The sequence below is a fragment of the Mauremys mutica genome, chromosome 2, assembly GCF_020497125.1.
Source record: "Mauremys mutica isolate MM-2020 ecotype Southern chromosome 2, ASM2049712v1, whole genome shotgun sequence".
Taxonomy (NCBI): Eukaryota; Metazoa; Chordata; order Testudines; family Geoemydidae; genus Mauremys; species Mauremys mutica.
In genome coordinates, this window is record NC_059073.1 from 293,617,490 (window position 1) to 293,632,468 (window position 14,979).

Below are 14,979 nucleotides of genomic sequence, written 5' to 3' on the forward strand. Positions count from 1 at the left end.
ATTTCATCTTCTGTAACGGAGCGCTGATAGAACGGATAGAACGGATTTGCCTGCCCTTACAGCGATCACATCCGCATGGTCCATGCGGGAGCTCTTTTTTTTATTTTGATTTCGGACTGCATCGCCACCCGTGCTGATCGGAGCTCCACGCTGGGCAAACAGGAAATATTCAAAAGTTCGCGGGGCTTTTCCTGTTTACCTGGCCAGTGCATCCGACTTGAGAATGCTGTCCAGAGCGGTCAGTGGTGCACTGTGGGATAGCTCCCGGAGGCCAATACCGTCGATTGCGGCCACACTAACCCTATTCCGATATGTTAATACCGATATTAGCGCTACTCCTCTCGTTGGGCAGGAGTACAGAAACCGATTTAAAGAGCCATTAAAATCGATATAAGGTGCCTCCTAGTGTGGACGGTTGTGGCGTTAAATCGGTTTTAGGCTCCTAAAACCGATTTAAACGCCTAGTGTAGACCAGGCCACAGTTGCCAATTTTCACAGGGTAAATAAGCACCCTGACTTTCACAATAAGCCAAAAATCAAGCTAATCCCATTTAAAAACAAGGCGAACACAAGACAATCCCTAAGAACCACAACACTGTGTGTGACTAGATCCCCCCAGCGTGTAGCCTGGGACTGTGGTGGGCCCCCTGTGCACCCCTGACTCTCTCTCCCCTTGCCCCTGCTTGCCAGGAGCAGATTAAAAAAAAAGAAGCAACAAGCAACAAGCCAAAAACTAGCCAACAAGAAACTCACAAGCCAATTAAGCCAAAAAGAAGCCCAATTTCTGTTTTTTTTCACGGGTTTGGCGTATCTGTAAAATGAAATACAGAAAAGCTTCTCCAGTCAGGAGAGTTAATCCACTTCCACAAGAGGTGGTAGCTATGTCGACAGGAGAATTCTCTGGTGTAGCGCTGTGTACACTGCGGGTTAGGTTGATGTAACTATGTTGCTCAGGAGAAAGGATTTTTCACATCCTGGAGTGATGTAGTTATACCGATGTAGATTTCTAGTATAGACCTTTAGATATACGGCCTCACCCCTTTGCAGATGCCACAGGCCCATGTCACTGATGACCAAGATGATGGGGAACTGAATGAAAGTAGCTTGATTTGTTCAAAGCATTTTCAATCTCAAAGGGCTGACAGACGAGCTCCAGATGCACAGTTTGCAAGGAGAATTTGAACTCACTCTCAGACATTCCATTGGTTCGGTACTGTCCCCAAGGAGGGAGTACCACCTGCTGAATCATTACATAAGGATCCATGGGACTAGAACCTGGGACAGCTGATGTTCCCACATCGCTGCTGGGAGGCCATGCAGCATTATATCCAAGAAGCACTGTGCAGATGAGGTGCAGCAGAAGTACTGTCCAAAAGGACCAGAGCGACAGCACCCTGTGGCCTTCTGATGGGCCCATGCTCACTGTTCAACCCTGGGAAGTGCCCCAGGAAGTTGTCTGGGCAACCAGGCAGACTTCTGTATTGCTGTGACTCTTGACCTGACCTCGCTTGCTGATCTCCATTTTCTGCCCCTAACACTTCTGATTCCAGTCTAGTAACTATCTCTGATCTCCAGCTCTGGCCTGACTCTTACCTATTGAGCCCGGATCTAGTGATTACTCTGATCCCTGCTCACTGATCACCACCTCATGGCTGTTCTTGATTTGTGGAAACCAGCCCAGCTGCGACTGTTAGGCCAAACCACCTACACCCTCGTCCCTTACACACTATTCAAAACGACCATTTAGGAAGTCAGAATTAAAACTGGCTTGAATAAGTCTGGATGGAGCACAATCCAGACTAGAACGTTCATACCAACAATTACTTAAACTTTTTTTTTAACTCCACCATTCCTGTTCATTGAAGTACCACTGACTTAGCACACCTTACTTTAACTCCTTCCATGCAAAGAAAAAATACTGGGCTTGTGCCCTTTTGATTGTGCATCTTTATGATGTATATAGTAGGCCAGCAAAGTTTTAGTCTACATCAGAAATTTAGGTCTTGGGAGACTCTATGGCTGACTGGAGAACTGCATGATTTATGATACTAAAGAAATTAAAGGAAAGATGATTAATTCAGAAGGGAATGGATTTTTATTCACTCCCTTTAGAACTCTGTTCATTTTTTGTTTTTCTTAACCTTTTTTAAAAAAAACCAAAACATTGTTGCAGGTAACTTGCCCAAGGTCTCAAATAGATGTAAAACATGAAGGCTCAGAACCCCTCTCACAGATTGCCCTAGAAACAGGATTTGCAACCGCCTCGCAGTAGGAATTAAGTTTGTCTGTCTCTCTCTTGTAACAGGCTGCAGCAATTCTAGGGACAAAATGGCTGCTGTCACTGAAAAAGGCAGAGTTCTTAGGCCAGGATCCCACTTGGAAGGTTTTGCTGGCGTAAGAATACCGGTGTATTACACCAGCAAAGCGCTCCTAGTATGGACAGCTTATACTGGCAAAACTGTGCTTTGGTTGGCATAGGTGACTGTAACCCTTCCAAGAGACATAACCCCTATAGTTAAAGATAAGATTAGGTCACGGAAATCACGGAATCTGTGACATTTTCTGTTTCAACCAGGGGATGGCGGGGCTGGAACTGTCAGCCAGCACAGGCCCCTGCAGCTTTCAGCTGCTACAGGGGACCCCTGGAGCTCTCAGCTGCCACAGGAGGTGGGGGCCATGCAGCTTTCAGCCACTGGGGGGACCCCAGAGATGTCAGCTGCAGTGGGTGCTGGACCTCCATCCCTCCTCTCCCACAGCAGGGCTCCGGCTCAGTCCCATGTTGTCACTGTTATTTTTAATGTAAATTTTTGTTTATTGCCCGAGACCTGTCCCTGTCTTTTACTAAAAATAAACGTGACAACATCTTAGCCTTACCTATAGTGGTAAAAGTGCACATTTGAAAGTATAGCTGCATTTACACTAGGGGCTTTTGCCAGCACAGCTTTGTGGGTCACAAATTACACCTCATCACACCCCTGACTGACAGAAGTGTGCTAGCAGAGTGAAGCTATGAAGTTAGTGGTGAAAATCTGGCATTGACACTTAAAGGGGCAGTGCAGAACATCCAGTAGACACCACGGTTTTATGGCAATACACAAAGGAGATGATCCAGCCCAAGGCTCTGGGTAACGAGTGCAGATGAACTTACTGCAATGAGAAATACAAGCAGATAATTTCTGAGCGTTTGGTTAGTTAGGGTTATTTTAATGAATCCTCTCTTTCTCCAGCTGCAGTCAAGTGTGCAGGAGTTCTCATGTGAGAGCCACTGTAAGAAGCTTGATACCATCAGGGACACATCTGGATACATGATTCTGGGGACCAGAGCCAGAAGTAAGGGAAGATTTTCTCCTTGAAAGAGGCAGAGAAATTGAAGATTTGGGCCATGTTCTCTGCGTTGTAAAAGGTCACTTGCCCCTCTTCGTAGTCCAAGTGAACTCGGATCTTCCTGGGCTTCTCGTCCAGTGAGAGAGGGGTTGGGGGAAACGTGAGAGCTGTGTATTGACGATCCCAGCCCAGACGTACAGCCCAGATCCCTTCCGTCTGAAGCGTTGACTTTCTGTTTCTCTCCACCGACTCTCTGGCAGCCCCCACAGCCCAGCCATCCCCATCTCCAACCTCCAGCTCCCAATAGTGTCTCCCTGTTGTGAATCCCTCAGAGCCCAGGACACAGGGGCTCGACATGAACCTCTTGGGATTGGCAGGCACATCCAGCCGCCCCGCTCCGAGTCTCACACTTTTCCCATCCTCTGACAGGATGAGGTGGGGATTTGCTGTTTCTGGATCCAGAGTCACGTTGACTAGAGAATGATGCAGAGAGAGAGACACACACACACACACAATCAGAGAGAGGCAGAACCCATTTCTAGGTCAGTTCTGGAGCAAATCAGTGAATCTCCTTCCTCCAGAATTAAATGGAGTGGGGAAGGCAGGAGGAATATTCATGGTCTGAGCCAAGAACAGGAAAGACTCCTTCCACGGGAGCTAAATCAGGAATAAAAACATGGCCGGCATGTGACTCACGCATTTGGGGAGGCTAGGTGTGAGCACCAGAAATGAGAGGGGCCACTGACACCCAGACCATGGCCCCGCCCCCTGCTCCGCCCCAAGGCCAATCCCTGCTCAGCCTCCTCCCCCCTGAGGCCAACACTCCACCTCCCTTTGCCCCAGGTCCCGCCCCCACTCGGCCCCCTCCCCCGAGATCCCTGCCTCTTCGCCCCCTCCTCTGAGGCCTCCCCCGCCCGCTGCTTGCACCTCTTCAGCCCCTCCCCTGCCTGCAGAGGAGCGGTGGGGGAGCCTCGGGGGAGGCGGCAGAAAGGCACCGTCGGCAGGGTCCTCGCGGGAAGAGGCGGGACCTCGGGGGGAAGAGGCGGGGCAAGGGCAGGAAGAGGAGCAGCGTGGGTGGGGCAACGGGGGAAGAGGACGAGCGGGAGTGGAGCCTCGGGGCGGAGCACGAGTGGGGTTATGGCCCAGGCGCCCTTTCGGCAGTGGCGCTGCTCCAAAGACAGCAGCCACTGCACCTCCAGAGGGAAGTGCACTGAATCCTGTTTGGGGAGGCTTAGCCTTCCCTGGCCTCTTATATTCACCACCCATAAATAAAACCACAGGGATGAAATCCTGGACCCATTGAAACTAATGGGAGTTTTGCCATTGACTTCAGCAGAGCTAGGATTTAACCCCATGAATGCAATTGGCTTTAGCTTCAGCTGATTGTACGTTGGACCATTTCCAGTCTACTTTGGATTCTACTTGTTACCCCAGAGCCCGGATGCACATGGGACTCGTCTCAAGTTCTGTTTCAACCCTGACATGGCAGTGAGAGACACAGGTGCAGTGAGCTCCCCAATGACTTTCTGTGCTATGCTTTTCTGGAGAGAAGCATGTTTTTATGCCGTAATGGTGGAAGCTGTGCTAGCGACAGTTCAGCGGAAGCACCATTTCCTTGACCAGCGTGGACAGGGATTTTTATAAGCAGGGATATGCCTGTATCCCTGGCTTTTTTGGGGTGGTAATGGAGGGAGATGTTAAAAATCCCAACCTAGATCTAAATTCTGGGGCTGTCTCCTGTTGCTGCCATGGCCTTAACCAAACCTCTGGTTCCAAATATTTTTTAATTTAAGGGTGTCGCATATCCAGATCAGGCCTATTTCTATTTCTAACGGGACTAGTATACACCTCTCCATAGACTATAGGAGATGTAGATCCTTATCTACTCTGGTTTAGGAGAAGATGGTAGAACATCATGTTTAAAAAACACTGTTGCTGCTACAGCGGTTTCAGTTCTGCTGTGGACAGGGCGTAAATACTAAGGTGTCAGCAAAGGTAACAGTTCTTAGGTCTGTTCTTAACTCGGGTTAGCTAATCTGCATGAGCTCATGGGTTACAATAGCAGTGAAGACGTGGCAACTGAGCTGGTACCTCAGGTTAGCAGCTTGCACTAAAGCCCACAGGTATAGAGGAGCCACGGCTTACAGTCAGTCTTAATAAAACTCAGCCGCTGCTAACTCCAAGGTAGTTTCTATAAAGTAGTGACCCCCTTCTCATTGGGCTGCCATCACTTGGCCATCTTATGTTTATATAATCCAGCCCTTTCACCTCAGTCCTATTTCGTACTTATCATTACACTTATGGTTCCTCAGCCCCTCCTTTTAAACCACCATTCCAGCAACAACTAACACAGTCACAGGATGGCACCTGCATGCCTTCAGGGTTCATATAGCTGGTGGAGACAATCTCTTCTAATGTTGAAAACCTCCCTTTGGTTTCAGCTGCCTCTTCTCCCAGAAAATCCAGAGGGAGCGGAGATGGTCTGAACCAAAACTGTGGATCAGAGCACCCTTGAACTTTGTTTACATTATGAATCTGGATCCCAATCCAAAAGTGCCTTTGAGGATATGTGAGTTGTTTCTTTAAGAGCCGAGTTCAACGAAGTGCTTAAGCACGTGCGTAACTTCAGCCACCTACATTGTCCTGTTAAAGTTACACGTGTTTAATACCTTGCTGAATCTGAGCCAGAAGGGAGAAGCAGAGAGGGACGGTGTAGCTTTAGAGTTTATACTGTTCTGAATAACGGTTCCTGTTCAGTGTTAGAAGACAGCAGCTTTCCAGGATTCTTTACCATTGTCACAGGACAATGCTGGGCATATATTTCTATAACAGGCCTAATCACAACCCAGATCTGAGCTCTCGCCAGTTTGCTGTGTTCTAAATCCACATCCAGACCTTGTGGCCTATGCCCATCTCTGCAATGGAGAAGTACCGTTCTAGCTCCTCATTTTAGAAAAACTTTGCCTCTTATTTGTTCCCAGCAGTGACAGAAACGTACCTTTCTCTTTATCCAGCTGAGCTCGCAGATTTTCTAGATGAAGAAAAAGGAGAGAGGAGAGGGATGAGATCTCATGCACACCAGCATAGCACTATTCCAGATGTGCTATCAGTGCCGAATCCTGAGTATAAAGTGGTTTGAATTTGTGCAAAATGTCACAATCTCACACCGATCTGGCCTCCCATCAGTCGTTCACCATATCCAACAATGGCATTGCACACCCTTCAGCCATGTCACCAGGAAGGACGAAATCACCCCAGCACACCGGGTTCTCTAACTTTCCAGAGATATGCAAAGGGACACATGCCATGACCCTACCTGGGGCCATCTGTGTGGCCACTCCAGAGATTCATGGATTTGCAGGACTGAGCCAGATTTTCGAACTTCGCTACCTGGTGCCTGGTGTGATGCCATCACCCATGGTCACTCTGGCTGGTGCGACAATCCCTAGTAGGCTAGGTGTGTGTGTGTGTGTGTCTTTTCCTGCTGGTCTTTGTAGCACTGTGGTAATAGCAGGATTGTCTCTAGTTAGAGGAGACGGAAGCCAAAATTTGGAACAACCCTCCTCCCCCCTCCCCAAGTACACCCCATGGCTCCCTTCCTCCCAGCTCCCGCCGAGTGCTCTGTTATATCACCTCCCAAACTTGTGGATCCCCCTCTCTGCCCCTTCATGTACAGCGAACACATTTAGTTCCCAGAACCCTTTGCACTGGCTGCAGTGAGACGTCACAGGACTCAGGAGTGGATGGAGACTCATAGGTGCCAGCAAGACATGACAGAGTAGAACCAATGGCAGACACACTTCTGTACAAGGAATCAGCCGGCAGAGATTTTGTAGCTGAAGATGGTTCAGGAGTGGTGAGGGAGAAAGCTAAGGTCCAGTGAGAGATGTGGTGGGGACCCATAATGACAAAAAACAAATGAGAAAGAGTGAGATGGGGGAGTGGGACAGAGGCAAAGGAGCAACGGCGTATGGGGCACCATGAACCAGAGAATGGGGTAGGAGACACAATGGGTCCCTGGGGAGACAGGACTGGAGACATCACCCACAAGGTCACTTTGTTTTACCTTTGAACACGGCCAGCACCCCTGTGACAAGATTATTATTTTCAGAGAAGTCGCTGACTCTCTTCTTCAGCACAGGAGAAACGGGCTCTGGAGTTGGGACCTTCACACACTCGCACCTAGGAAAAAACACATATCCTGAGGTCTGGTCTACACCCAAAACTTAGGGCAATCTACCTTTATCACTCAGGGCTGTGAAAAATTTCACGCTCTGTGCAATGCAGTTAGGTTGACCTAACCCCCACTGTGGATGCAGCGAGATCGATGGAAGAATTCTTCCATCAACCTCGCTACCACCTCATGAGGGGCTGAATTTACTACAGTGATGGAAACCCTCTTGCGTTGCTTTAGTCAGTGTCTATGCTCCAGCGGTGCTGCAGCAGCGCTTGTCGTGTAGACACACCCTGAGAGCATTCACCCAGCTGTCTAATCCCGAACTCTCCATCTGCCCAGAAAGAATAAAGACCTCAGCCTGCTGAGCCCATCAACACTCTAACAGGGACAAGGCATCTAATCCGCATGGCAATTATAGAAATAGGAAGGGCAGCAATTATACTGGTTAGCAAGTACAAATGAGAACCTTACTGCCCCCCTTTGAACTATCATTGTTAGTCAGATTACAGAGGTGTCCAGATAAAATCAGGGCCTCTTTGGGTTGGAAGCAGCACAAACTCACAGAAAGAGAGAATCCCTTTCCTGAAGGGTTTATAGTCTTAACTAGACAAAAGCACAGGGAGGGGAAGTGACTGCCCCAGGTCACCCAGCAGGTCAGTAGCAGAGCTAGGACTAGAACTCGGCTCTCCCAATGCCTGGTTTAGTGCCCTGTCCACAGGGGAGTTAACACCTCATTTTACACAAGGAGAAAGAGAGAGGTACTTAGAGGCTGAAAGCCTGATTTTTTGGAGCTGCTGAGCAGCCACAACTCTCACTGACTTCAGCTGGCTAAAGGGGACTTGCCTGACACTGCTCTGTCTCACCAAATGCAGAGGAGCCATTTAGTATTATTTTAAATATGTAAAATGAAAAAAAAAAGTTGAGATTTTATCAAAGTACCATTCCCCTGGCAACCAAAACTCAGCCCCTTTGTACCAGTAACAGATATATTAAATACAAAACATCCCACAGCTGCTGCATGCTGGGAAGCTGGGTCTTCAGGACTGTTTCCAAGACTTTTCTGAGCACACTATGGTGGGAGGGAGAACGGGAATGAGCCCAGAAGGTACCTGCTCAAGGTGCTGCCAACGTCCTAGGAGGGAAAGAAAACAGATGCTCAGGTCGTGTGCCACAAGAAAGGAGGGTTGACTGCGGTTCCCCGCTATACCAGGGCAAGTCAATGGGGCTCTGCTGGTGAATCCAGCCCAGCATGTTTTCTGCTGGGGGGATGAATCTGTGTTTGCAGTTTGAGTCTCATCTGCAGGTCTCCACAATGGGGAACATTAAATTTCTGGTAACTTAGGCCCCCATCCTACAATTGACTCCACGTGGGCAGATGCCTGCCCATCAGTGGGACTCTATGAAGGCGAAGGGGTCTGCCTGCATGAGTTTCACTGCAGGATCGGCACCGAAGTCAGAAGTAAAAGGGAGGCTTTATTTGATTCCCAAGGATGGCTCCCTCATCTTCTCATCTCCATAGCACCTCTTTCCCTGCCTCTTCCCATCTCATCAAGATAAGACTCCTCCAAGTGCAGCAAGTGATGTAGGACCACTCACCTCTTCCCCCACCTCATACATCAAGAAGCACAGAAGCCTTGTGCTCACCCTCTCTTTCAGTCATGACATCGTTGATGCCACCTCCCTGCATGCAGCCCCTCTGGGCTCCTTCCCAATTCTTCTCCACAGTCAGCCTCAGATACCGAAGTGCTCTGTGTCCCTGCTCTGGTTGGAAGTGAAGGCCAGGGGACTTCCTCAAACGGTGGGATTGGTTCCTCCTACAAGTCCTGACCTGACCCATCTCCCAGCAGCCAGAAATCTTCCCTTCATGCCTGCCTACATAGCGACCTACTGGCTTTCTCTGAACCCAGGAAATGAGCCAGTTCCCAGGTGACAGCCCAGGTGGGAATTAAATAGTTAAACATTAACCTTTTGGACACCACATACTTTCTGAAGCCCCAGAGACTGTTTGGAGTTTCTCCTCATGGGTAATTTTTCCTCTATTTCTAGTCAAGATCATTCAGAAGAAGAAACGCTGCCTCTGTTTACATATAATCCAGAGATGCACTGACACCGTATAGTTCAGTGTTTCAATTTTACAGTCAGTATTTCAGTTATACCATGAGCTCTGAGTCCTGGACTCCAGTATCCCATAGCTGGGCTTCAATATCTCAGGAGTCTTTCCTCTTTGCACAGGGTCACAGGGTATGTACAGTGCAGCCTCACCTTAAGGAATTCTGTCGCTGGCTGGGAACATTTCCTTTGTATCTCGCTGATCAGTTCGTTGAGTAGTAACTTTTTCTCTGACACTTTGGTGACATATTCATGCCGCCTCTTTAAAATCTCCTCATCTAGCATTTCCAGCTGTGCCAGAAGAAGGCACTGTTGTTCACTCAAAAACTCATGCAATTGCTCAAATTCCGACAAAATCTTCCGTCTCTCCAATTCTGTCTGTCTCTGCAGGGAACAGATATAAAGAGGGGAGAGGCATGTTGGTATTACAGGTGGAGTCTTTTCACTCTCCATAAATCCTTGTGTGTGTGGATGTGGCAGGTGAGACAGAGTTGGGGCTTGGAAGAATAAACCTTACAGTGAGAAAGAAGGACAAAAGAGTCTAGGGGATCGGAGATTGAGAAGTGGAGTAAATCATAACTGAGCCAGTGGAGAAGACAGCAGGAAGAGTGGTAGAGAAGCCACTGGAGATGACAAGAGGACCTGGTGCATGTTGTTGAAGAAGATGAGGTGGTGGCAGGACAGAGGAAATGGAGCTGAGAGGTTAGGGAGGAAGCAGTGTTTAGAGAAGACAAGGTCAAATGCGTGGCCATTTTGTCAAAAAGGAGATCCAAAATAGGGCTGAAGGTCAAAGGAGAAGAGGAGGGGGAGGCTAAGAGATTGGGCTGGACATCAGTATGAAAGCTGAAGTCCCCAAGGGTGAGGGTGGGGATTGTGAAGAGAGGAAGAGCCAGGACTCAAAGTCAAAGAAGCAGCAAAGAATCCTGTGGCACCTTATAGACTAACAGACGTTTTGCAGCATGAGCTTTCGTGGGTGAATACCCACTTCTTCGGATGCAAGTCAAAGAAGGTGGCCAGTGGTTGGGGGCGGCCAGTGGTTGAGAGTAGAGGAGGCCACCATGGGGGAAAGTGTCTATTAAAGCCGTGTCAGAAGGGACATCTGATTTTATGTGGGTGCCAGGAGATGACGAGGTCACGGCAAACCGACCTTTTTGGAGATGGAGTGAGCCTTCCAGGGAGAGCGAGAGAAGGAAAAGAGGGAGGTTGTGAATGGGGGCTGAGATTGAAAGAGAAGATCCAGAGGGACAGAGGTGGTGACGGGGATGGGGGTGGGAGGCGGGGAGTGTGGGGCTGGAGGGAGGACCTGCATTAGGGCAGATATCACCAGAGGCGAGGCAGAAGCAGTGGAAAGGAGATGTAGATTTGTGGGGGGAAAAGAGGGCAGTGAGGGTAAGGGAGAATGAGCAGTAGCAGTAGAAAGTGGAGGTTAAAAGGGATGTGGAGACAGTGGGAGAGGATGGAGGGAATAACAGATACATTAGTAGAAGATCAAGATCAGCTGGGCAGTGATCTGCTAACCAGAACGAGAATACAGCTGTAACCAACACTGTTTGCAATGAATAGCTCTGCCAGCTCCATGGACCCCAGACAGAGCGGCATGTTACTCACGAGGGGGTGTAGTCTGCACTGACTGCTCACGCAACAGCCAAGTGCAAAACAGGCCCATATTACTGCCATGTTACTAAGGCCGTGTCTATATGTCGGGTTAGTGCACGGCAAGCTCAGGTGTAAATCTACCAGCCTGTGTGCAGTAACTGGCCCTGTGACTCTGCCCGATAGGTCCCTAGTGAACTGTTTGAAACTGCAGGGTAGTGGCGGTGTTGTCAATGGCCTGGTGCGAACCCACTTGTCATGTGAACAGCCAGTGGGTGCTCTAGCACTGTTGCGATGAGGCCCATATAAACAGGTAGGTAGATAGGTAGGTAGATACCAGCAGCTCGTCACTTCTCTCTTCTCCATACGGTTCAAATTCTTCTCTCTCTTTTTGTAAGAAACACAAATTGCTCTGAAGCTTTTCCTGGAACGAAAAGTGGATTCGATGATGTCCATGTTTTATTTCACACAGTATGCAGCCGTATTATGGGTGGTTACATTAGCTCTACACACGTGCAAAGCTCCCTTATGGAGCAACAGTAGCAGCTCTATAGTTAAGGCCAGCTCCCCCGTACAAGTCCAGTTTTCAAGGCCTCCTCTAACGTCCCCCAAAAGGAGCCAAACAACTCAGGCAAAGAGTTTTACAGTTATTGTGTCTGAAACTTCAGTTTACTTGTTGAACAAAAAATCCTAACTTTTTGGCCAATAATATTTCTAAAATGTTTGACATGGAAACCCCAAAGATGTTTTGTGGATCTTACCGAGAAGTGCCTGCCGCTATCTGGGGGCTGAGTGAGCGAGGAGGGGTTTGAAAAGACAAACACTTGTTTGTACATTAATAAAATGGATCAATAGAGTTATTGGCATGTCAAATTCCTTGTACTCTCAGTCATACTTTTAGTCTGGTGGAGATTTGCAAGAGTCAGTAGGAGAAGTTTAAAACCAATGTAATGTGCAGTTTTAAAGTTTGAATTCTCCGGATAATAAACACTTACAATGTTATCTATTGTTATCCCTTTTGTTGCAAATGTTGGAAGACTAGCTACAGTGTAACTTGCATGGGGTGACTGCAAGTGAAGAAGGAATATGTGGCATGAATGAGGCATCTTCATGCTTCAACTAGTTACTGCTGAGTTTTTGAGGGAGAAGAACCCTATTGAGAGTATAATCAATCAAATCACAATGAACGAACTACAATACCTAGCTCTTCTATGCATTTTCTGAGTGGTAGGTAAATTCCACTGAAATATACTGTCACCCTTACAAACCCTAAGAAAGGTTTTGTTTGTGAATTTCCCTACGTGACACACAGCTGTGCCGATAGCACTTTTCCACCAGCACTACCAGCATTCACAGTTTACAAACCAGTCCAAGAAGAGCCTCAATGAGTAGAAGACTCAAGCCAGAACCTGAGTGAGAAGGGGTTAGAAGACAAGCAGCAGGATCAGTGAGCCAGATCCAAATTTGTCTGCTCCTACAGCGTCCATTTCTGTGCTGACCTCTCCTCGGGCTTCTCAGCAGGACAGGCAGTGTCCCTGGGGCAGGAGGGGGCAGCTGGGGGGTATAGGGCAGGATGGGCAATGAGTTCCAGGGGGAGTGGGGAGCTGGGGGGTATAAGACACGATGGGCAGTGAGTTCTGGGGGTGGGAGTGGGGAGCTGGGGGTTCACGATGGGCAGTGAGTTCCGGGGGGGGGGGGGAGGGGGGAGCTGGGGGTTCACGATGGGCAGTGAGTTCCGGGGGGGGGGGTCGGGTGAGCTGGGGGTTCACGATGGGCCTTGAGTTCCGGGGGGGGAGGGGGGAGCTGGGGATTAAAGATGGGCAGTGAGTTCCGGGGGGGGGCGAGGGGGGAGCTGGGGATTCACGATGGGCAGTGAGTTCCGGGGGGGGGGCGAGTGGGGAGCTGGGGGTTCACGATGGGCAGTGAGTTCCGGGGGGGGGGAGTGGGGGGTTCACGATGGGCAGTGAGTTCCGGGGGGGGGAGTGGGGGGTTCACGATGGGCAGTGAGTTCCAGGGGGGGAGGGGGGAACGGGGGGTTCACAATGGGCAGTGAGTTCTGGGGGGGAAGTGGGGGGTTCACGATGGGCAGTGAGTTCCGGGGGGGGGAGGGGGGAGCTGGGGGTTCACGATGGGCAGTGAGTTCCGGGGGGGGGGAGCGTGGGGTTTTGGGGCACGCTGGGCAGTGAGTTCGGGGGGGGGGGAGTGGGGAGCTGGGGGTTCACGATGGGCAGTGAGTTCCGGGGGGGGGGGGGGGGGTGCTGGGGGTTCAAGATGGGCAGTAAGTTCCGGGGGGGGGGAGGGGGGAGCTGGGGGTTCACGATGGGCAGTGAGTTCCGGGGGGGGGAGTGGGGAGCTGGGGGTTCACGATGGGCAGTGAGTTCCGGGGGGGGGGAGTGGGGAGCTGGGGGTTCACGATGGGCAGTGAGTTCCGGGGGGGGGAGTGGGGAGCTGGGGGTTCACGATGGGCAGTGAGTTCCGGGGGGGGGAGTGGGGAGCTGGGGGTTCACGATGGGCAGTGAGTTCGGGGGGGGGAGTGGGGGGCTGGGGGGAATAGGGCACGATGGGCAGTGAGTTCGGGGGGGGGAGCTGGGGGTTAAGGGCACGATGGGCAGGGAGTTCCCAGGCCGGGGTGGGGGGCAGAGAGTCTGACCTTCCCCTGACCTGCCTCGCTTACTGGAATCCGCTTCTGCCCCTCCCCCAATTCAATGGCAAAACTTCCCGTGACTTGGGCTGAGCCCGGCCAGCGTCTCTTCACAGACATCTCAGTGTCAGGTTTCCTACCTGGTAGGCCTGCGCTGCCTCCTCTATGGGCGCCACAGCGTGGTCCCTGTGCCCGCGGGACTCCCTGCACACCAGGCAGATCGGGCTCTGGTCTCCTTCGCAGAAGAGCTTCAGAGGTTCCTTGTGCTCCTTGCACACAATCTCTCGCGCTTTCCTTGCTGCTTCCACGCCGAGCCGCACAGCTATTTCCACCATGTTTGCCAGCTGCCTGTTGGGCCTGAAGTTCCCTGGCTGGATTGTCTTCCTGCACTGCGGACAGGAGACGTTTCGCGATGATTCCTTGCAGTACTCACGGATACAGGCCCCACAGAAATTGTGGCTGCACTCTGTGATCACTGGGTCTTTAAAAGAGTCCAGGCAGATGGGACAAGTGGCTTCATTCTGGAGATCTTCAGTCAGATTCGCAGCAGCCTGAGCCATGAGTCTTTTCTCCGGGAAACAGACGCAAAGTGAGTTTCACTTTCATCTGCTCAGCAGTGGGTTTGACAGGAGAGGGTGTGGATTCCCTCCTCCCCTGGCTTTGTGCCCTGAAAGTCTTTTGCCTTGCGAGCTCCTAAGTCACACCCTAGAGCAGTGATACTGAGACCTCAGTCCTTCAGGAGCCAAATTAGTGATCAACATTGCCCAAAAGAGTCACAGGAGCGTGGATTCACTGTTTCATTCATTATAGTGCTCTGTGTTCCTATGTAAACAGTCTGGCAGGGGAAATATTGAGTTTATATATATAATTCTGACAGCAAATATGGTAATGACTTAGTGCAAGTTAATAGCATAATTGGTTAATGAAATAGTAAAAGCCTCCTGATTGGTTAATAATTAAATCACAGTGTTTTCATATCACGTGCTGCAAAGAGTCGCAGGAGACACATTGAAGAGCCTGGGTCTGAGCATCATTGCCCTGGAGGGGACGGACGGACAGATGGACACACCCCCACCCACGCACCCCACCCCAGGAGCAAGAGAAATGTTCTTGTGCAGAAAACATGAGTGTTGCA

The 14,979-nt window shown here is 50.1% G+C and overlaps 1 protein-coding gene across 1 annotated transcript; it reads right to left on the reverse strand.

The window, feature by feature from the left end:
* Positions 1-765: 765 nt before the first annotated feature.
* LOC123364861 (E3 ubiquitin-protein ligase TRIM39-like) lies at positions 766-14,662 on the reverse strand. Its single transcript, XM_045007334.1, has 7 exons — positions 13,985-14,662; positions 11,541-11,627; positions 9,764-9,994; positions 8,611-8,633; positions 7,391-7,506; positions 6,323-6,355; positions 766-3,797 (listed from the first exon to the last, which is right to left on the reverse strand). The coding sequence occupies exons 1-7, from the start codon at positions 14,402-14,404 to the stop codon at positions 3,286-3,288; spliced, it is 1,422 nt and encodes a 473-aa protein (XP_044863269.1). The 5' UTR covers positions 14,405-14,662; the 3' UTR covers positions 766-3,285.
* Positions 14,663-14,979: the final 317 nt, after the last annotated feature.